At 46.4% G+C, this 21,298-nt stretch overlaps 1 protein-coding gene across 4 annotated transcripts; it reads right to left on the bottom strand.

The window, feature by feature from the left end:
- Positions 1 to 183: 183 nt before the first annotated feature.
- On the bottom strand, positions 184 to 20,600 carry ADGRG5 (adhesion G protein-coupled receptor G5). Of its 4 annotated transcripts, XM_088672137.1 has the most exons (15): positions 20,156 to 20,600; positions 19,880 to 19,970; positions 18,271 to 19,051; positions 16,438 to 16,576; positions 15,065 to 15,197; positions 14,445 to 14,592; positions 12,194 to 12,328; positions 10,392 to 10,508; positions 9,059 to 9,101; positions 8,277 to 8,386; positions 7,904 to 8,025; positions 6,089 to 6,357; positions 4,376 to 4,475; positions 2,594 to 2,868; positions 184 to 2,489 (listed from the first exon to the last, which is right to left on the bottom strand). In XM_088672137.1, exons 4-15 carry the CDS (start codon positions 16,496 to 16,498, stop codon positions 2,395 to 2,397), a joined length of 1,608 nt encoding a protein of 535 aa, XP_088528263.1. In that variant the 5' UTR covers positions 16,499 to 16,576; positions 18,271 to 19,051; positions 19,880 to 19,970; positions 20,156 to 20,600; the 3' UTR covers positions 184 to 2,394. The 4 variants fall into 4 exon arrangements, with proteins under 4 accessions (XP_088528263.1, XP_088528264.1, XP_088528265.1 ...); XM_088672138.1 differs by lacking the exon at positions 18,271 to 19,051; XM_088672139.1 differs by lacking the exon at positions 18,271 to 19,051 and having other exon boundaries at positions 16,438 to 16,553.
- Between the last annotated feature and the right edge of the window lie 698 nt (positions 20,601 to 21,298).

The following is a 21,298-nucleotide window of genomic DNA, read 5'->3' as shown; positions in this document are numbered from 1 at the left end:
CCTTCCTTCCTTCCTTCCTTCCTTCCTTCCTTCTTTCCTCTCTCTCTCTCTCTCTCTCTCTCTCTTTCTTTCTTTCTTTCTTTCTCCATTCCATCCATCTTGCAAACTGGAATTTGTTCCATTTTACCTTTTGCTATGTGTTAAGCTTTGGTAATATTGTGGAAATCAGAACACAACAAGATAATCATTTGAAACATATGCCAGCGGCATCACTTTATTTTTCTGATCTGCATATCAGGAGAGTCACCTTGAACATCTGTATCATTGGTGCTCTGAGAATTGTACAAAGTACAAAACATTTATACAGTACTTGACACATAACGAGCATGAGAGTTACTTCCTCAAATATACTGGAATATTACAAAAGTTGTAAGAAGATTTCAAGAAGTTACTGAAATAGGTTTGTCCTTTTAAATCAGCTTACATAGCAATTGTTTTGCTTTACTGGAAGTATGAAGTTAGAACATTTTTGCTGATATCATTAATAAAGCAGACAAGGAATGAAAGGAAGTCAAGTTGGATATAAAAGTAAGCAGAGATAAGAAAACTGTCCAGCTCAAAGTAGACACAGGAGTTGAAGTCTACACAATCTCTGCAGTGCAGCAGCCTTCAGCTAGATAGTTTACTTTTTGGGAATCGTGGGCAATTCTTCCCTACAGGAACATAGGAATCTGCCTTCTACAGAGTCAGACAAGGCTCTCCAGGGCTTCAGGTGGGGATCCTTTGCAGCCTTGCCTAGAGATTCCAGGATTAAACCTGGGACCTTCTGCATGTAATGTGAGTGCTCTGACACTGAGCTACAGACAGTCATGCAATGTGGAATGTTACTTGGTTTGTCAGATCCACTTGCAAAATTAAGGCTGCTCTAATACAGTGGCTAACAGACTGAGCTGCAAATGAGGACATCCTTCATTCAAATCTCACCTTTGCTGTGAACTCCCAAGGTGGCCTCAGGCTTGCCACCCTCTCCAGTCCTATATAAGGATGCTGCCTGTCTGCAAATCCTACATACAGGTAGGACAGAGAGAGAGAAGCACGCTACAAGTGGGAGGGCGGAAGTCTGATGTGGTGAGTACAATATGGGATTCAGCAAACAAACACATTGTTTTTTCTGTGTTGACCATTTTTCAGTAGCACCCCATCATACCAGGTTGCAGAGTATCAGCCTTCAGAATCTCGTCCTTCTGCCATTTGACATTTCCTGCTAGCTCACTGGAGCATGTATTCAACAAGGTCAACGCTAACTTCATTGGGTAAGAAATTTACAGGAAGGAGCTCTGAGGATATGAAATGCTTCGATGCCTCTGATGCATCTTGCCTGAGCAATGGCACAAATAAGTGTGTGTTGCTGGAAAAGATGACATTTGTGCATAGGTTCATTGCCCTCCAGAGCAGGATGAAGAGGGAAAAGGTCATGAAGCAGAGATGGGGGCCTCCAGATGGGTGTCTTATAGCAGCTGTATGCAATGGCCATCCTTTTACTCTCACAGTGTGGATGTGGATGGATTTGTACCTGACCCTCCGCTGCTCCATCCACTAAACCAGAGATGTGTCATTTCTGCCCCACGGGCTCAAGCCACCTGGAGGAATGCCTGTTTGCTTTGCCTGGTCTTGAGACTCCATCTGTTTGCCATGCTAAGGACTGTGCGCATCCCGTCCTTCAAAAACTTGGTGCAGGGGCCATGTCACTTGCTGGATCAACATCTTAAGCGTGTGCTTAGCCATATTTCTAATCCTTTTGCACACCTACTGTACCTTTCAACTGTTGCCTTGATTTTGTACCACTCTGATTTAAGTTTCTTTGGTGGAAACCAAGCTGTGAGTCTGAGTTCTTCAGTTGACGGTGAGGGCCAAGACAAGTGTCCCCCGCAGCTAAGTAGGATTTAGATCAGGGGTTGAGAAACTGTGACCCTCCAGGTATTTATCGATTGATTATGTATTTATCTCACCTTTCCTGCAAGGAGTTCAAGGTCGTGCACTTACTTCTCCTCCCCATTTTCTCCTCACAACAACCCTGTGAGGTAGGTTAGGCTGAGGGGCAGTGATCAACCCAAGGTCACCCAGTGAGCTGCATGATTGAGTGGAGATTTGAACCCTGGTTCTCCCAGGTCCTTGTCCAGCACACTGACCACTACACCACTCTGGCTCTCTGTTTCCAGACTACAAGTTCCATCATCCTTGACCATTGGCCATGCTGGCTGAGGCTCATGGGAGTTGGAGTCCAATAACATCTAGAGGGCCACAGATTCCCAATCCCTGATTTAGACCACATGCATATACTTGCCTTCCTTCCTCCTCCTATGAAGATTCCCTTTTGGAAGGCAACACCCAATAAATTTCCAGAATCTGGGCATCCTTTTGTCCTGAGGCTTTGCCAGTCATGTGATACTGCAGTCACTGAGACGAACGAGATGAACGAGAGCCCCCTGTTGAGATGTTGTCCTGCGAATGGGACCTCAAGGTGCAGTACCAGAGGCAGATGAAAAGCCCTATGAGCAAAGAGAGAAACTTCAGTAGGCTTGGAGGTGCTGCAAATTGGAAAGCATTAAGGGAGAGAAATGTTGGCTCCCAACAACATGCTGAGCTCGCAAACCTTGAAGTGAGTTGAGGACAGTGAACAGGAAGATCTGCAGGACTGAGAGCACCCCAAAGGAGATGAAAACCGATGCCCAGGTGGCACCCAAGAGGCAAGTCAGCCCAAGAACTGTCACCATGTCCTTACAGGAATGCTCTTTCCGCTGGCGAGGACTGGCTCGGAGCCGCCTGAGCTTCCAAACCACTAAGGTCAAGACAACCATATTGAAAACTATGGTGCCACTGCAGTAAATCAGGTTGAAGTAATGCACTGTGGGAGAAGTGATCCAACACCTGCAGGAGGAGGGAACTTAGTGAGACACTTCTAGATTCTCTTTCTTCTTCTCATATGGGTGGGGGGAGAGAATACAAGAGGAGATTAGCCCCAACGCTTCCCACAGCCCTCACAGGAGGAGGCCACAAGGCAGAAGGTCCTGTGTTTAAACCCCAGTATCTCCAGGTAGGGCGGAGAAGAAGCAGATTCAGGGGAGCACAACCGGTTCAGTCACACTGGGCACAGAGCCTCGGGGGCGTCATAGGGAATGCTGCAACTACCGGTATGATGTAGAATGGAAGGTTGGGGGGGGAACACCTCCATATTTTCAGTAGTTAGCTGGCTATCATGGCTCTCCTAGTTTGAATTAGGATCTTTATTCAGTGCACACAAGGAACGAACACACACATGCTTAAGGACAGGTATCCTCCTCTCTCTCTCTCTCTCTCTCTCTCCCCCCACACACACAACAAAACACTATTTCTTAACTTACTATTAGTAAGGTTTCTCTGGCAAAATTGCCAGGCCCACATCGAAACTGGTTAGGGATTCTTCCACTCTTTAGATCAAGGTATGTGCGTGTTGTTGTAGGATTGGCCGCCTGCTTAAATTGCCATTTTGCCGTCACAAGCAGCATTTATATATTCTGTCACTTTCATTCGTTCTTTCTTTATTCCTTTGTGTGTAAGAACTTCTTGTGGGCATAGGTTCAAGGAGAGACACATATTCATAAACGAATGCACGTCATAACTCCAGAAAAAGACTCCAAAGCTCTTGTAGGGGTGTGTTTGATTACACAGAAGTGCTTGGGCACCCAAGTGGGTTCAGGCACATACTGCAACAACCGCACTACTGAGGTAGGGGCTGAGAGAGGCTCTAAAATGCAGATGAGCACCAGCCCCCCACTAGTTATTTGGCTGGGACTGATAGGAGCCTAAACATCTGGAAACCACCAAGTAGGCATAGCTGCCAAGTCTTCCGTATTCCCCGGGAAATCCCCATTTTTCCAGCTGTTCCTAGCTGGAAAAAAATGGATTTTTTTTGTTTTTTCCCGGTTTAGTCTGGCGCGGCGGCCATTTTGGAACTGGGTGGAGCATGCTCAGAAGCGACTTTTGATGCTGCTCTGCCCAGTTCCAAAATGGCTGCAGTGCGACTTCTGGCGCGGCGGCCATTTTGGAACTGGGCAAAGCAGCATCAAAAGTCACTTCTGAGCATGCTCTGCCCAGTTCCAAAATGGCGGCAGCGCTACTTCCGGTCTGCTACTTCCACCTTGTCCCTTATTTCTCCGACAGCAACTTGGCAGGTATGCCAAGTAGGATAAGACTGCTATATTTACTCCCATTATTTCCATCACTTTTGCTTCTCCCTTCCCTCTCCTCATCACTTCCTCTCAGACTGTAAGCTTTGTGGGGCAGAAACCTGATGTTACTAAGTAAAGCGCCCCACTCACTGATGGCACTACATAAATCAACAATACCCACATGATGAAATAATTTGCTACCAAGGTTTTCTTTCCCTGAAACTCACATGGTACTGTTGTGGTGAGCAGAGCTGGTTTTGATACCATAACGGCCATAAATTTGGCCGTTGCTCAGGAAGATGATCGCCACTGCTAAGCCAGGGAACCCTGTGGGATCCAAGAATGCAGAAAGAAGATTCATGAGCACTGCCGTCCTAAGCACAACCACACATACAAGATAAAAGGCACACTCGTTGCATGTTCTACAGAGCTCAAGCCTATCCAGATCACCTGCCACACAGCCTATGCCCAGAATAAATAATGTCGTTTCAATGTCTGAAGCCACAAGAGATGCTCAAGGCCAATGTAAGTAAAACCAGCCTAAAGTTACACCAGATCTAAACTCTGCTCAGCAGCAGGGCTAATGCTGGACGAGGGAAACAAGCCTTGAATATAGTGTTTGGGTTACACCCCCTTTCTGCTGGTTTAACTTATATGGGGTTGCCAGGTCATGTGACCAAGATGAATGGGCTTAGGATCCAGCCTAAGTCTCCCACTCCTCTGGTCATGCCCCAGCTACACCCACAGAATGCTTGTGCTGGCTCAATCAAATCTTTATTATGGTCATAGACCAGCATAAGTAGGGTGGGGTACAGTGATTTAGCATCTGTCAAATGTTTCTGAAAGCTAAAAAGTATTAAAACAGAAGGTATGTTTAAAAGACTATAAGAATCTAAAAGAAACAAAAATAATCTAAAAGAAGGGTTAGGAGCACTAAACAGATGTGGAAGAACATGAAAGGCTGGTATATAAAAGACTACAGCTATCAACACTCTGATGTGAGTGTTCACTAAATCTAGTTTGTGGCTCAGGTAATCATCCGACGAATTTTGAACACTGCTGTGCAGAATCTGGCGACATTTTATGTTGTAGCAGGGTTGGTAATTGTGCCAGATTAAGACCTGCTAGGCTCAGCTCAGCCAGCTGGGTTCCAGCTAAATCAGGATGGAGGAGTTATATGTCAGAGTATCTCTGGGTAAACCAAGGATGAAGAAGTTAACTCAGCCAACCTGATCTACACTTTCCAGACTAATACACACTTCTCTGAATTTTGTGAGGCAGTTCTTGGCTCAAACAATACACCAAAATGCATACTTGAGGTTAAAATGTGGTTTTCTCTCTTTTTAAGTGTGTTTTAGGACAAAAGGCATTCAAAAAGTGTATTCTAGGGTAAAATGCTGAATCTTCCTTGTAGGTGTGGCATGGATTTCCATCCTCAAGCTGCCACCTTAAACAAGAAAGGAGCCGCTTCAGTCAAATGCAAAGCAGAAGGTCATGCCCAGATTTTACCTTCAGGGAAGTACAGGGGAGAAATCCATAGGTTCTCATTTTTCTGCAAACCTACCTAATTCACACTTCCTGAAGCAATGCACAAGCTGAAACACAGCAAGACTTCAAAAATTGCACTTCTTTGAATTTTGTGATCCAGTTCGCCAACCAAAATAGGCAAATACAAGTGTGTATATCAGGCTTCCTCAACCTCTACCCTCCAGGTGTTTTTGGCCTACAACTCCCATGATCCCTAGCTAGCAGGACCTGTGGTCAGGGATGATGGGAATTGTGGTCTCAAAACATCTGGAGGGCTGAGGTTGAGGAAGCCTGGTGTATATTTTGGGGGAAGTCTGCACACATTGCTGTTTTAATGTTTCATTTGCTATTGTAAGCATACCAGAGATGGTTATTAAAAAGATATAACAGAAAAAAATCATATTTATCCTCACCCCAGCCAACTGAACACAGTTTAAGGAGGTAGCGCATGATGTATGAGTTGTAGACTCGGATGATCAGCAGGTAGAGGTGGAAGCCTTCGATGGCCATCCAGGTTAGGCAGCAGAGCAGAGAGTAATGGAGGAAAGCGGCTGCAGCTGTGCACAGCCATGAAAGGCTAGCTGATGCTGGGAAGCTGCTGCCCAGGAAGGATACGTTGAGAAGGAAGAGGGCTCCCAGAAGGTTCATGTGGATCTTTGTTGTGGAATCATGCTGGATCTTCCTGCAAAAGGTATTAAAATGGAATATAAACTGGAGAGTTTTGCTGACTCAGTAAAAGACAGGGCAGACACTGTGCTGGTATACTCTTTCTAGTACTTAATGGGATCTCAAGGCTGTGGAAGTGGCTTTAGGCATGATATCTTTGCATCCTTTACAGCAGAATGTGATGTCTATCTCCTGAGAAGCAAATCCCATGGAGTTCAACGAGACCTACTCTCGGGTATGTGTGCATATGATTGCAGTCTTAAAATCGTAAGGATTTCGTTTTTGTTTTTTTTTAAAAAAAAGGTCAAGTTGCTAGATCTCATGGGGTGACCAGGTCTTGATCAAGGTCTCCTTCCTTTGGGAGGAAGAGTGGGGTATCAATGTAATAAGCAAAAAATTAAAAAAGAGTGTGTTTGCATGTATATGAGGGGAACCATCTACACAAATCCAGAGTGGAGTCCCTAAGATGGTTGGATGGTGCCTTGTATGTCTCCTTCCAGCAACTCCTGCAACCAAGCTGGTGCCAAACGTAAGGTAAAGGTAAAGGGACCCCTGACCATTAGGTCCAGTTTTGACCGACTCTAGGGTTGTGGCGCTTATCTCCGTTATTGGCCGAGGGAGCCGGCGTACAGCTTCCAGGTCATGTGGCCAGCATGGCAAAGCCGCTTCTGGCGAACCAGAGCAACACACGGAAACACCGTTTACCTTCCCGCTGTAGCGGTTCCTATTTATCTACTTGCACTTTGACGTGCTTTCGAACAGCTAGGTTGGCAGGAACTGGGACTGAGCAACGGGAGCTCACCCCATTGCGGGGATTTGAACAGCCGACCTTCTGATCGGCAAGCCCTAAGCTCAGTAGTTTAACCCACAGTGCCACCCGCGTCTGCTTTCCTTTGGACTGCATCAGCATCTTGTCGTCTGGGCAGCCCAGGACCTCCATACACATTGCCTAGGCTTGTGCCCCAGGGAGATCACTTTAGTGCTGCTAACTCAGCAGTTTGACTTCACCCCCAGAGGCGCACTCCACGGACTCTGGAGACAGACGGATGCCAACAATAAATTATGTGTACCATGTTACGCAAATGATTTCAATGGAGCAACAGCTACCCCTGGTGGCATGCAGAGGCTGGGAGAATATTTTCAAAGAGGAATGTTTTTTTATCAATCACATATCCATAAATTTGTTTACAGAATCATTTTATGAAGAGATGCTGAAGTTTTCAAAACAGCTATGAAATCCCACACTACCAAAACCAGCATGGAAGAGCCCCAAACAACTATAATTTTATTCTTCATAGTCTGGGGCTGGATGCAGGCAAGAGGCTTGAAGGAGCGGCCGTTACTCATGGTCCGCACAGTCATCCCCTCTTGCGTCAGGTCAGACAGGTGCTGCAGGTATTTGCAATGTTTCAAAAAGCTGCACTACATATTTGAGAGAAGTGTTTATAACACAGGAGCCAAAATGCACTCCTAAACCACTATCAGATCTTATTTTTAAAAAATTAATTTTTAATCCAGGAAGCAACTTTCTTAGGTATTGACTGAAGGAGCACTGTACTTACCGTGATAAAATGTAGAAAAAGATAGTGAGCAGACATGCAAAAGCAGAGATACTGCAGCCTACATTGGTGATAAACGTCAGAGGAGCCAGCAGAGATTCATCCAGAGTGGCTGGGGAGATTTGCTGAATGAGCAGAGAAGGAAAAGGATGCAACGACAAAAACAGAAGGAATTCAGATGAAACAGACATGTATTCTCCCCAACAGGCTAGTTTTCTAGGTGCAAGAGACATTTTATCATGGAGGAAAATTCAGTCCTAGGAGCCTGTCTCTGCTCCCCCACCAACCCCACATCAACTGCCTGAAGTGTTGCAGCCCGGAGAGAAGGCGTGGACCCAGAGAGAGGACCTGGCCCACAAGAGAGCCCGGCACTTACCACGAGGACAGCAAAGTAGGTGAGGTGGTTGCACTGGCACAGAACCATGCCCTCCCAGCTGATGTTAGTTGTGCAGCCTTCCTGGCTCCAGCTCCCCATGCTGCCCTCGTCTGCCAAAGAGGAGAAACCCAACCACACTCAGAAAGCAGCAGGAACAAGGGCCAAACTAGACAAGGGGCCACTAACACAAAAAGCAATTGCATGCATATTTTTTTTAAAAGCAGGCAGCAGGCTGTGACACATGTGTTTAGGATCCATAGAAGGAACCTAGCAGAAAGGAGAGGAGGGCTTTGTCCCCCTACTGAGGTCCTAATTCAGAGGTCAGGAACCCCATGCCTGCTATTTGCACTGGGGAAAGAGGGCATTTCCATTGGCACAAATGGGAGGTTTCCTTCCAAAACAATGGGGAGGGGTGTAATCCAGATCAGGGTCAGTGCAAGGGGCAAAGGATTAAAGTGCCCCACCTTCATCTCTCCATGTTGTTGTTGTTGTTGTTGTTGTTGTTTTAAAAAAACACATTGGCTAATTGTGTGAACGGAGTCTCCTCTAGGAGGCTGATGCCTCCAATCCTGTGAACTGTTACATTCAGGATTATCACAGCAACAGTATAACAGCTTTTTTAAAAATAATAATAATAATAATAATAATAATAATAATAATAATAATAATTGCATTTGTTCCTTTCCCTTGCTTATACAGTATGCTGCTTTTGTTAGTTTGTAAACCATTGGCATGGAAATAGGAAGGGAAGAGGATGGATAAGAGGCAAATTCTGGCCTTACCTGTTCCTTCCAGCCAAAAAACACAGGCCACGCTGGCATTGGCCTAGAATGGAACAGAGACAAGTTGATGAAAACGCTTTCCTACCTCTAGGGCAGAATTCCTTCAGTGCAACTGAAGAGTGCTTTCCCAGGCAGATGGTGATGCCTAGCAACACAATTCCTGCCCTTAATAATAATATTCTTTGCCCCCTCTTTACAGCTAAAATATAGGGGTGCTCAACCATGGCCTGTGCTTTGCACAGCAACCTACTCTTAAGCTTCCTCTTGTGTTGGAATGTAAAAAAGGGGGGGGACCAGAAGCCTGTGCCTCCCTCTGCAGAAGGGCTTCCTCTGCAAAACTGCCCCTCCTCAAAAATTATTAAGGACTAGAGGATTTACAGAAATACGACACTGTTGGTGAAGCGCAACTGGAGATCATGGCTTGATCATCCAGGTAAATGAACACTGGAACATAAGGAGCCTGCTGGATCAAACCAGTAGCCCATCTAATCCAGCAGCCTGTTCTTATAGCGATGAACCAGGTGCCTATAAGAAGTCCACAAGCAGGACCTGAGCACAAGAGCAGTTTCCAGCCTCTGGAATCCAGAAGCATTGCTGCCTCCAACTATGGGTGCAGAATATAGCATCTTCCTGAATTAGCCTGTCTTGTACAGTGGAACAAAGTAGCATTGGGGGTCAGGCATGTTATGCTGGTCCCCTTTTGGCCCAGCCACATCTTTAGCTGCCCCACATTTGATGTCAGGAACAGGGCAAGTGGGCATAGCAGGGTCAAAACAGCCTCACGGGCCAAGTGGGGAAGCCTGGCTGCTTTGCTGCAGTGTTGGAGCTGCAGCCTCACTGCCCTCCCAACTGCTTTTTGCAGAAAAGCTTTGCTTCATTCTCCCAGGAACTGGTAAGAGGAAGGCAGGGGCAGCTAATGGGGTGTCTCCCATGCACTGTTGGCCTGCAATTCTCATCATACCTGCCGATTGGCTATTGGGAGGCGGAGTCTGACAAATGTGATTCCTGCAATGCAGGGAGTTGTTGTTGTTGTTGTTAATTTATTTATAACCCACCTTTTCCCCTGGCAGGGATTCAAGGCAGCTCACAGATAAATAAGAATAGCAAAACAAACAAACAAACAAACAAACCCACCCTTCTTATCATTTAAAAACAATTAAACATTAATAGAATTAAAAACAACATATGTGTTCTATTAAAAACATACACATACAATAAACACAGCATCGCACCAGCTGGACTGTGATTCCAAAACCTGGAGGGCACCACACTGATTAGTCCGGCACAGGACAAACGCTTACTGGGTGACAATTGTGGCTGCAGCACAACTCACCAGTGTGCGGTTGTGCCAAAACCTGATCTCCACCGGTTGACTGAGTTGAGTAATGCTGATATTCCCAAGGGTGGCCCCTAAGATGTCATCATTCAGCAGGGAGTGGTTCTTTCTGTCCTGTAAGATAAAAAGCAAAAAAGAGGTGGCATGGAATCGCTGGAGGGAGTCTTTAAAGACCCCTCCTCACAATTCCTCCCCTGTTCAGCCAGTAGAGCTGATCAGCAGCAGAGCAGTCGGCTCCATTGGGAACAGCTGCTTTAAGGCACTCCGAGCCCCTCAAGGTGGTTGCTGCCAACAGACCCAGCTTTCCCCACCCTTGTCCTTTACAAATGGAGAAGGTGAAAAGGGAGAGAAGCCGCTGGGAATCTGTGGCAGGGAGACAACAAAGGAAGTGTGAGGAAACCGATGCAATGGTGAACAGGGGGACTCATTGGTGATGGCTGCCATGATATTCAAGTAAACCTAGGCTTTGTACATACACCCATGAGGCCACCCATTCTGCCCTGTTCCAGGTCCAAAAGGGCCCACATGCAGCGGCGGAGGAAGCTGCTCTGGCGCCTGGGGCAGTGCGCCCAGGGGCGGGGCAAGCCACCTATAGGGGCGGAGCTCACCGCAGGGCCTCTGGAGTCTGCCTGCCTCCTCCCACTCAGCTGCCCTACAGCTGGGAGGGAGGCAACTGCTGGACCATTTGGGCAGTGGAGAGTCTGCGTGCGCCCAAGCCACCGCATCTCTCCCAGGAGAGATGCATGGTTCAGGCGCGCTGCAGGCCCCACAGTGAGTGCCACCCAGCAGTTTGTCACCCCCCCCCCAGTGGTGACACCTGGGGCAGACTGCACCCACCGCACCCCCTTCCTCCGACCCTGCCCAGATGTTGGTGGTTGGGCGTCAATTGGAGGTGCACAAAATAGTCACTGTCTGTAAACCTTTAAAGCACATTCTTTTCCCTCTGAGCACTGCAGTTTGTTAGAGCTGCTGGGAATTGTAACTGCGAAGGGTTAACTACAGTGCCCAGAATTCTCTGAAGGAAGAGAATGTGCTTTGAATATGCTGTGAAGGTACAATGTATACGCCACCTTAGTCACAGCAAGGCATGGTGACAGTCGTTGCACCCAAGTCTCTGTGGGAAGGGGGCTTTTGAGAAGAGATGTAAAGGATTAAACAAAAGAGAGAGTTGACATTGTGTAAGAGCCAGCAAGGGAGAACGGGTGGAGTCAACAGGGAAACCCTCCCCAACACACTCGGGACCGCAGCTGTGTTGACGGGTGCTGATGGGATTTGTAGGGCGCCAGAGAATGCAGTGATAGAGCATCTTCAGATGCCGAGGGTAGACAAGGAGAGGTCAGAGGCAAGGATATGTAAGATAAATGAGTCATTAAAATGAGCCAGAAAGAGTCACATGAATTGGCTTACCTTTCCTCCACTCTTTGTAGGCACCGTCTGAGCTGAAAGGCACCATGGAGGCACCTTGTCTCAGCAGAGTTTTTTTGCCCCAAAGTTTTCCCCACAAAAATCCACACTTTAAAGCTCAATCAGCTCTGACTTGAGCTTTAAAGAGTGCGTTTTTGAGGGGAAAGCTCGGGGGGGGGGGCAAAAAAACAAGAAAACCCCGCTCAGGCACAGAGTTTTTAAGCACGTACCTGTGCCTGGAAAGAGCCGTGCAAAAGATAAGTGTGGCTAAGTCTGCAGTGTAGCACAAATTAGTCTGGCTTTCCCATGACCCTTTTCAGAGTGGCCATTGTCTGTGCCCAGTCTCCACCTCCGTCACCCCGTTAACCAAACCTCAAGTTCCAGGGAGTTCCTACCTGGAAGAAGCAAGATGTTTTCAGGTAAATACAGGTAAGCCGCATCTCCTTTACAGCTGTGCCCTGGGCTCTCTTTGCTAGCTCAGCGGGGAAATGCATGGCGTGTCGGGTTTGGTTCTTCGCTGAGGTATCGCGCTGCTCAGAGCAAAACAGACATGTACACATTGGAAGGCGTTGTTTTTCATTCAAAAGCATTTATTTGCCACCCTCCATTTAAAAAATCATAATAATGTCAAAGCAGTTTGCAATAAATAGTAAGAACAATAAAACATAATTTTTTTAACTACAGTAACTGGGGCTTGTTAGAACTAGCACGGAAGACCAAGGAATGCCTGGGCAGATAAGTGCTCAGTAACTGGTAAAAACCCATCACAACTGATAGAATCATAAAATTGCAGAGTTGGGATGGGCCCTGAGGGTCATCTAGGGTCATCTAACCCCCTGCAATGCAGAAATGACAGCTAAAGAATTCCTGACATGTGGCCATCCAACCTCTGTTTAAAAACTTCCAGTGAAGTAGAGTCCACTGCCTCCCAAGGTATATCTATGGATAAAATAAAATTTAAAAAGCAGCCACCTGTTTTTCTTGTTGCATGTTGCTGTGAGGATCATGTAAACCTTTGCATTAATTAATTGCAAACTACATGTCCACATTCCTGAACCTGATCTGCAGGACACGAATACCCAGGACTGCATTCTGGGTGCCAGGTTAATGAAAAAGTGACAGAGCAGTCATACTGGAGGGTCATCATCCAACGAGCAAGGAACATACATGAAAGGAAGCTGTGAAATAATAGCAACACATCACCGGAGTCTCATTTCACTTCCAAAAGGAGCATTTAAAGAAAAGCCCAGAGCAAATCACTTGCTCAAATATTCCTAAAAGCAATCTGTTTGGAGGCTGTCAAAGCCAGACAATGTTCCCTGCAGTCGGGAATGGCATCCAACTGAAAGCAAACGGGGCCACCCTTGACCTTTCACTTAAGTTCTTCTCTGCATGGTTTTGTGAACATATTCGCATTCCTGGCATACCAAGAGCCATGCAGAAAGGAAGCCAGCCAGGACAATGGAAAATAATGTAGGAGAATATTAATAGAGCAGAATCATAGAAATGTAGAGAAGGAAGGAAGGAAGGAAGGAAGGAAGGAAGGAAGGAAGGAAGGAAGGAAGGAAGGAAGGAAGGAAGGAAGGAAGGAAGGAAGGAAGGAGCAGTGGTGTAGCATGGGGGGCACAGGGGTGGTTGCTCCAGGCACAAAATTGTTAAGGGGTGCAAAATTTCAACCCCTGGGAGCTGCCTCAATACAGTTGTGCGCTTCCATCACTAGGCTCTGTTGAAGACGACTTCTCCATGCAAACCAGGAAGTGACCTTTCCAGACAACAGAATGTCTTTTCATTTCTTATCTATGTGGCTGTGATCTCTTGGGTCATGCGGACGCCGTTAAGAAGGTGAATGCACATGATTGAGTACTCTGTCCATTTCCCTCCAAGGAAGGAGAGTCCACCACCTTCCAATGCATTTTTTAAAAAAATTGCATCTACATCCCACGTTTTTCTCCCACCCACTGTCCCTACCTCCACACGGCCTTGGGTGCTGGCAACCCATGCTACACCACTGGGAGTGAGTAGAGGAGCAGGCCACTGCTGTCCATGAGTGTGCTGCCAGAGTTGAGGAGCAGGAAGTGGCAAGCACTGAACAGCAGTGCTGAGCACCCAGCAGTGACGAGTGTTGAGTGCCAGGTGGTAGCGAGGAGCAGGAGGTGGGGGACTGTGCAGGGGCTTTTGCCTCTAGCAGCAAAATGTCCTGCCTGGGCTGCTCCTGACACCATCCCTTTCCTTAAAATCAGTCAACACAAATATAGGTGGTTCCAGCAATGGGAGCCCATCCACACCTGTCTACATTGTAGACATATACCAAGATCACAATCACCACTTCCTTCTTCCTTCTCCTCCTAGGGGATGTGCAGGGAGGGAACCTAACCAAGGGGAGATTTTCAAGCACATATCACATAACCACACCTAGCACTGTGGGCAGCAGGATCGCACACAGGGTGAGCATGCTTGAGTCTGGATTGAGGAAAAACTGCATCTTTGCGCTACAGGTGGGTTAGTGTGTACACAGCTCCAGTCAAAACTTGGTGCATTTTCAAAGCATGTTCACCACTCTATGTGTCTCTGCTGGGCATTCATTCCAGATAGCAAGGATCAGCAGCAGGGTGGGAAATACTACCCAGACAGGGGGGAAATACTAACCATTAAGCTGTCGCTGCTGATATTCAGTCCTCTGAAATCACTAAGATTTATCCTGAATATTAATGTTTGAATATTGTCATGCACAACAGTGAGATTCTCTGTCAGGAGACTGGTTTGCAGCAGGGTCTTCTCCAAATTTTCTTTGGCTCTGAAAGTGGAGAATTGTTGAGAGAAAGCGTGTAAATGCTTAAGAGTTGCACTTAGAAACACAGAGCAGCCAAGGGCCTCGATGGATGCTGGCACAGATTGTAAGGATTATTTACATACTTATCTCATTGCATTCCTCTGTACCTTTCCTCAAAAGAGCTTAAGGTGCTGGTCATGTTTTCCCTCCTCCCCAAAGTAGTTTAACCCCCAACCCCATTTCTTCTCAGGGCACTCGGTAGCTGTCTGAGAAGAATAGAGATGACCTAACATTCTCAGCATTCTTAGCAAACTACAATACCCAGGATTCTCTGGGGGAAGTCATGGCTGTGGTACAATACTGCTTTTAATGTATCATGCAGATGGGGCCTTAGTTGTGTCTGGGTGGAGTTAGGACTTTCCCATTGCGGAATCTATTGTTCAGGTATAGCATTTGCTAAGGGAAAGAAACTTCTGTATCTGAGATCGGGACTCACCTCATCAGCTCCTTCCTTTCGGAGACACATCCTTCTTTCAGGTGCCTCTCAAATATTCTCATGGCTTTCTCCACATCACTCTTCATGCCAAGATCCAAGGGTAGCCTGGTTGCTTCCCCACTGGGTGCTGCCCCTTAGCAACAGCAAGGGGAAGACAGGTCATCAGTGTAGAGGAAACGGCACATTCTCTCACCACAAACTAACCAAAGAGTGCCCACATCACCCTTAGCTGCCAAGTATCCCGTTGTTAACGGGAAACCCCTGGATTTTAATCCGTTTCCTGTTGTTTTCCCAAATGGAGAAAATTCCCGGAAATCCCCCGGATTTCTTACCTGCCAGGGAGTCTCCACTGTGGGTGCCACTCTTCCCATGTGTGGGCACCGGAAATCAGGCAGAGCGGCAAGGGAAGTCACTTCTACACATGCCCAACGGCCATCTTGGTGGTGGCCGCATGGCGGTGGCCATCTTGGTGACAGCCGCTGCCGTGCGGCCACCACCAAGATGGCTGCCGGGCATGCGTAGAAGTGACTTTCGGTGCCACTCTGCCCGATTTCCGGTGCCCACACATGGGGAAAGCAGCCCCGGAAGTTGCTTCTACGCAACTTCCGGTGCCGTGCCGCTGCTGATCCCACAATTTTTCAGCGGGAGACTTGGCAGGTATGCATCACCTCCAGCAACAACACAGACCAATGAGTCTCACACCATGCGCAGGGAGAAGGGACACATAAATGTGGACCTTGGAAAATTAGGATTCCGTAAGGACATAAAAAGAACCTGCTGGATCAGGCCAATGCCCCACTTAGTCTAGCATCCTGTTCTCACAGTGGCCAACCAGATGCCTGTGGAAAAACTTGCAAGCAGAATTTGAGCACAAGAGCCCTCTCTCCTCCTGTGGTTTCCAGCAACTGGTGTTCAGAGGCATTACTGCCTCCAACCATGGAGGCAGAGCATAGTCATCATGGCTAGTAGTCATTGATAGGCTTCTCCATTAATTTGTCTCACCCTCTTTTAAAGCCAGCCAAATTTGTGGCCACCCCTGCCTCCTCTGGGAGTGAGTTCTGCAGTTTAACTGTGCACTATGTGAAGGACGTCCCTTTCTGTGTCCTGACTCTTTCAACAATCAGCTTCATTGGATGTCCACAGGTTGTAGTGTGATGAGAGAGGGAGGAAAAGCTGCCCACTCTCCCCTTTCTCTATGCATCATCATATACACTTCCATCATTTTGCCTCTTACTCACCTTTTCTCTGAACTAAAAAGGATGTTGATTTGATGGCTATGCTGTATGGAAAAAACTAAGTGTGGCACCCCTGGGTCTCCTCTTAGGAAATCAGGCTTGCCCACCTCATAACCCCTAATAACACATCTTTCCTACCTGGTATCTGGTCCACAAAAGCTGCACATGCAAAGAGAAAAAGGCAAAATCCAGTGCCCATCTCTATATTGCCGGAAATGTAGCGCAGGTCCCCAAACACCACAAATGGTTGGGAGCTGTTTGCAATGTGAAGAAGAAACTGAAATGAGGTAGAGTAAAGTTACAGGCACATTTGTGTATTAGGAAGCTGCAAGACAAAAAGAAGAAACCCCCCTTTCCAGTAGGGTTGCCAGGCTCAATAGAGGACAGGATTTCTGTGCCTTTAATTGCCCTGCTCTCTTTTGAATCTGGAAACTTTAAAGAGAAACCAGCAGACCCTTTGTTTAATTTCCAAGCAAAGGGTCTGCTGGTTTCTCTTTAAGGTTTCCAGACTCAAAAGAGAGCAGGGCAATTAAAGGCACAGAAGTCCTGTCCTCTATTGAGTCTGGCAACCCTATTTTCCAGACTCATCCGGGATGCATTTAAAATGGGATAAAATATGACAAATAACATTTTGTGGATGCACCCAGCTAAAAGCAGCTTTGACTCCTGCTGCTGGAGCTACCTGCTATGTCTGAATTTGCTCTCAGCCATGAACCAGTAGCATTCTTTGCTCCCACAACTGATACAAGGAACCTCATGGGGGAGAAAAAATACCACCCTACAAATATATGGCAAAAAAATTAAAACTGGGTCTGCAAATGCATGTTTGGGCTACCAGTGGGTCCCGCATCTGAAAAGTTTAAATGCTGTTGCTGTAGTTTAAAGGCGGCCTTCAACAAATACGCTTGCCATGGTGAGGATGGTGCCATCACCTAGTGAGAGGGGAAAGTGGTCACTGAAGCCACAGAGGAGAGCAGGATCATTCAAGCAGCTGCTTGGCAAATCCCTTCCCTGCCTCCAGCTCTGAGGCTAGAAGGATGGGGGCTGTTTGGCAGCTGCATGGCAAATATGGAAAGCCCTAGCCACGCATGGCTAAACTGGCAACCCTCCTCTCTGCTGGTCTTGCCTGCTTCAGAGTGCTGGGCACTTCCTGTCTGAGAGCATCCTCTGCACCTTAGGGGAATGGTGCCCAACATCACCCACTCCTAGCCTCCCAGGCCTTCCCCTCAGGAAAAGCTGGGTGATTTGGCAAGCTGGATGTTGGTGACTTTGTTTTTTGGCTTGGCCAACAAGGCCAACTGGAAACTGTAGACCCTGGGTGAAAAGGATCTTGGAAGAGCCGCTGTTCGTCAAATCAAACCATTCAGAGGAAACCCAAATTGGAAGGGACCTGAAAAAAGGCATTTGAAGCCGGTTTGGGCAGGATGAAGAAAATGAAAGAAGAAAGCTTATAAATGTGTGAAAACCAAATTGGGGCCTTAGGAGAGAGCATCCTATAAGCCTAATAAAAAATCAAGCACATATTGTGCCTGGGAATGCAGTTATGCTAAAGGGTTGGGGAGGAAGCAATCTGCACAATGGCATTTTTGTGTCCCTGTGTGGGCAGTGGCATGCTATGTTCTAGCATCAAGGTGCCCACAAACATGACATGAGGAAGGCAACAGTAGCGTGGTGCAGGGACTCGGGCTCAAAAGGGACATTGTGGCATTTGGTAAGTTCCAGAACTTGCTTTTATCCACAGTAGATCAAATTGCGACACATTCTCAGCTCAGAACTGCAAATCTAAGCAAATAAGAGATGCAATCTAGTAAAAAACAACAACAAAAAATTGTTAACTGATACAGATTTTGTCATATGCTTAACCTCAACTGTGACGCTGTACGAAAGCAAGCTTTCCTCATTAATTACTGCATCTCACAGAAAAAAGACTTGAAATGCAATTGTTAAAAAAAGAAAAGAATTATGACTCACTTTTTCCTTTATTTCTTTTTGTGTGTGTGTGCTTTATTTCGCCTTAATGTGCCTTCAATTTTCTGTGGCTGCATTTATTATGGCTAGGGGCCTCAAAAGCCAGAGTGGTCCAGACCTCCAAAAACATGGGATGCAAAGAAAGTAGAATTGTAGAGGCCTATGTGGAAAGGTTGGAGGAGTTGGTTATGCTTGGCCTGGTGAAGAGGCAATTAAGAGGCAAAATGTGAGCCATCTTCACACATCTGAAGGGTTCTTGCCAACACGATGAAGCAAATTTGTTGCTCCAAAAAATAGTAAGACCAGAACCAACTAGAAAAGAGGAGATTTAGAGGTGATATGATTGCCATCTTCACACATCTGAAGGGTTCTTGCCAACACGATGAAGCAAATTTGTTGCTCCAAAAAATAGTAAGACCAGAACCAACTAGAAAAGAGGAGATTTAGAGGTGATATGATTGCCATCTTCAACTTATCTGAAGGGATGTCACATGGAAGATGGAGCAAAGTTCTTTTCTGCTGCTCCAGAGGGGAGGGCCTGAACCAATGGATTCAAATGACAAGAAAGGAGATTCTGACTAAACATCAGGAAGAGTTTTCTGATAGTAAGAGCCATTCAACAGTGGAATGGATTACCTCAGAAGTGGTAGGCTCTCCTTCATTGCAGGTTTCTAAGTAGAGGTTCGATTGCCACCTGTCAGGGATGCTTGGGATGGATTACTGCATCACAGGGGTTAGACTAGATGACCCTGAGGATCCCTTCCAACTCTACAATTCTATGATTCTATGGAACAAATTACAAGAAAGAGTATTTGGGCTAAACATTAGGAAGAATTTCCTGATGGTATAAGATGTTCAAGAGTGGGAAATACTGCCTCCAAATGTTGGGGATTTTTAAAAGAGAAGCTGGATAGCCACCTATAACATTTGGAATCCCTTTCAACTCTGTGAATCAAAGATGCATGTACACACACTCAACCTTAGGGGTTAACTCCAGGCCGGGAACAAGGCTGAAACCTGAAATATTCTGGTATATGCCAGGACACTCAAACACAACTTCTAAAAGAGAACCTGAACATATTCCCCCAAAGCAAAAATAGGAAAATGGATTTACTAGGGACCAGAATCAGTACAGTAGGGGTCCCCAACAATTTTGGACCAGGGGGAACTTCTTAAATTTTGAGAGAGTTGGGGGGGGCATGTCAGTCACAAAATGACTGCCATGGGAGGGTGGCATAATGCAAAATCAGAGAGAATACAGTCATGGTGAAGCTTTTCCCATGATTTTATTTCCACACGATAATTCTGCCTAGAAAATAAGACAGAAGCAGGGAAAGTGCATTAAAGGGGATGGCGAAACAGCAGAACTGAACAACTAATTTATCCATCACAGCTCTGGCTTCACTTGTTTGCTACAAAGAGAGGTATGAGTAGGCAGGCATGTTCATTTCACAGAAATGACTTTAAAGGGTACCTGCACATTTTGTTTCATAACTTTCTTTCTAAGGGGGCTGGAGACTTGCTTTAAAAAGAAAGAAAGTGCAGTGCCTGGGGTGTAGAAAGACACCCAGAGAATATGATGGCCTGATTTGGCCCATGATAAAGCACTTACGTCCAACAGAGTCCTCAAGGAGAGTTGGGTCCCACCACGATCATTTTAATTTGTTTCTTTTGCTTGGCGTTCTTCTCCCATGTTAGCCTCACTGTAAGGTACATTAGCATGTGGTTTTTTTAAAAAAAACATTTCCTGGCCTATACAGATGGCTTTCTGAAGCAGGAAAAGGAAATTCTACATCAAACGCTCAATCAAAAGACACATCACTATGCAAAAAGATTCAACTCTATCAGAGCTGAAAATGGGTGTGGAGAGCAAATGTTGACAACTCACCCTCACCCTGCGGAGTGTGCTGCTGCTTTCAGATGTTCAGACCACTGGAAAATGCATGTGGCTTGTTTCCTCTGCTATCTTGTGAGCAAGTGAAGGCGGGAGGCCTTGGATGAGATTTAGCAGCAGCAAACTTTGGACAAGCTGCTCCCCTCGGGCCATAACTCCACCATCTCCAGCACCTTGCAGAGAGATGTGAGCTGAGGTCCGTTCCCAGAATGCAAACCACAGAAAAGCAAAGGGGGGAAGGAAGAGGATGGAGATGACTGAGATATCAGTGAAAGGGCTGCAGAAGAAGTTCAGTTGAGGAAGTTGAGGAAATGCAGCAAACAGGCAGAGCAAAGAACATGTCTGTAAGCAGCACCTGCACAGGGAGATTTTTGTCAAACAGAAACTAAAGGCTTTTTCTCCCTCCCTGACCTGCAATGGCTACACTGTATCACCTCTCAAGAGGAATGTAATGGGATGTTTCTGGTATTGTTGTTGTTGTTGTTTAGTCGTTTAGTCGTGTCCGACTCTTCGTGACCCCATGGACCATAGCACGCCAGGCACTCCTTTCTTGCACTGCCTCCCGCAGTTTGGTCAAACTCATGTTCGAAAACGAAGAATCAGAAACTGTAAACCATAGAGTGTCGTAGTCTGGAAGAACAAAAGCACAGTTGCTTTTTCAAAAGCTGCAAAAATAGCTTATTCAGCCCCCTGGAGCTGCCATCAATGCTTTTTACCTTTTTCCAGGTTTCCTCCTCAAACAGTTCTTGCCGAGAGAGTGTCACTCCCAAGGGGACTTGCTCCATTTTAATTCCAAGTGTAATTCCTAGCTGCTCTAGGCTGTGGGCACCTCATAGAGGTGGGCTCTGGATCCAATTCAGAGTCATGTTTTGCCCAGACTGAATCAGGCAAATCTGAGTTTGGAAGATTCTCCCCGCCCTCATCTCTAGTTGCAACAATGTACACATGCAATATTAAAACCAGTTAATCTGTTCCCTAATACCAGAAACTGCTGGAGGAGACTCTTGAGAGTCCCATGGACTGCTAGAAGATCAAACCTATCCATTCTTAAGGAAATCAGCCCTGAGTGCTCACTGGAAGGCCAGATCGTGAAGCTGAGGCTCCAATACTTTGGCCACCTCATGAGAAGAGAATACT

This window comes from Zootoca vivipara, chromosome 6 (assembly GCF_965207765.1).
Source record: "Zootoca vivipara chromosome 6, rZooViv2.hap1.1, whole genome shotgun sequence".
NCBI lineage: Eukaryota > Metazoa > Chordata > Lepidosauria > Squamata > Lacertidae > Zootoca > Zootoca vivipara.
Note: the sequence above shows the minus strand (reverse complement) of the source record. Positions and strands in the feature narration are given on the sequence as shown.

Coding starts and splice junctions, on each gene's coding strand:
- ADGRG5 (XM_088672137.1), bottom strand. CDS start 16,498: ATGGGCACTGGATTTTGCCTTTTTCTCTTTGCATGTGCAGCTTTTGTG. Junction 15,198..16,437: donor TTTTGTGGACCAGATACCAG/GTAGGAAAGATG, acceptor GCTGTTGCTAAG/GGGCAGCACCCAGTGGGGAA. Junction 9,102..10,391: donor TTTGGCACAACCGCACACTG/GTGAGTTGTGCT, acceptor GTTCCATTCTAG/GCCAATGCCAGCGTGGCCTG.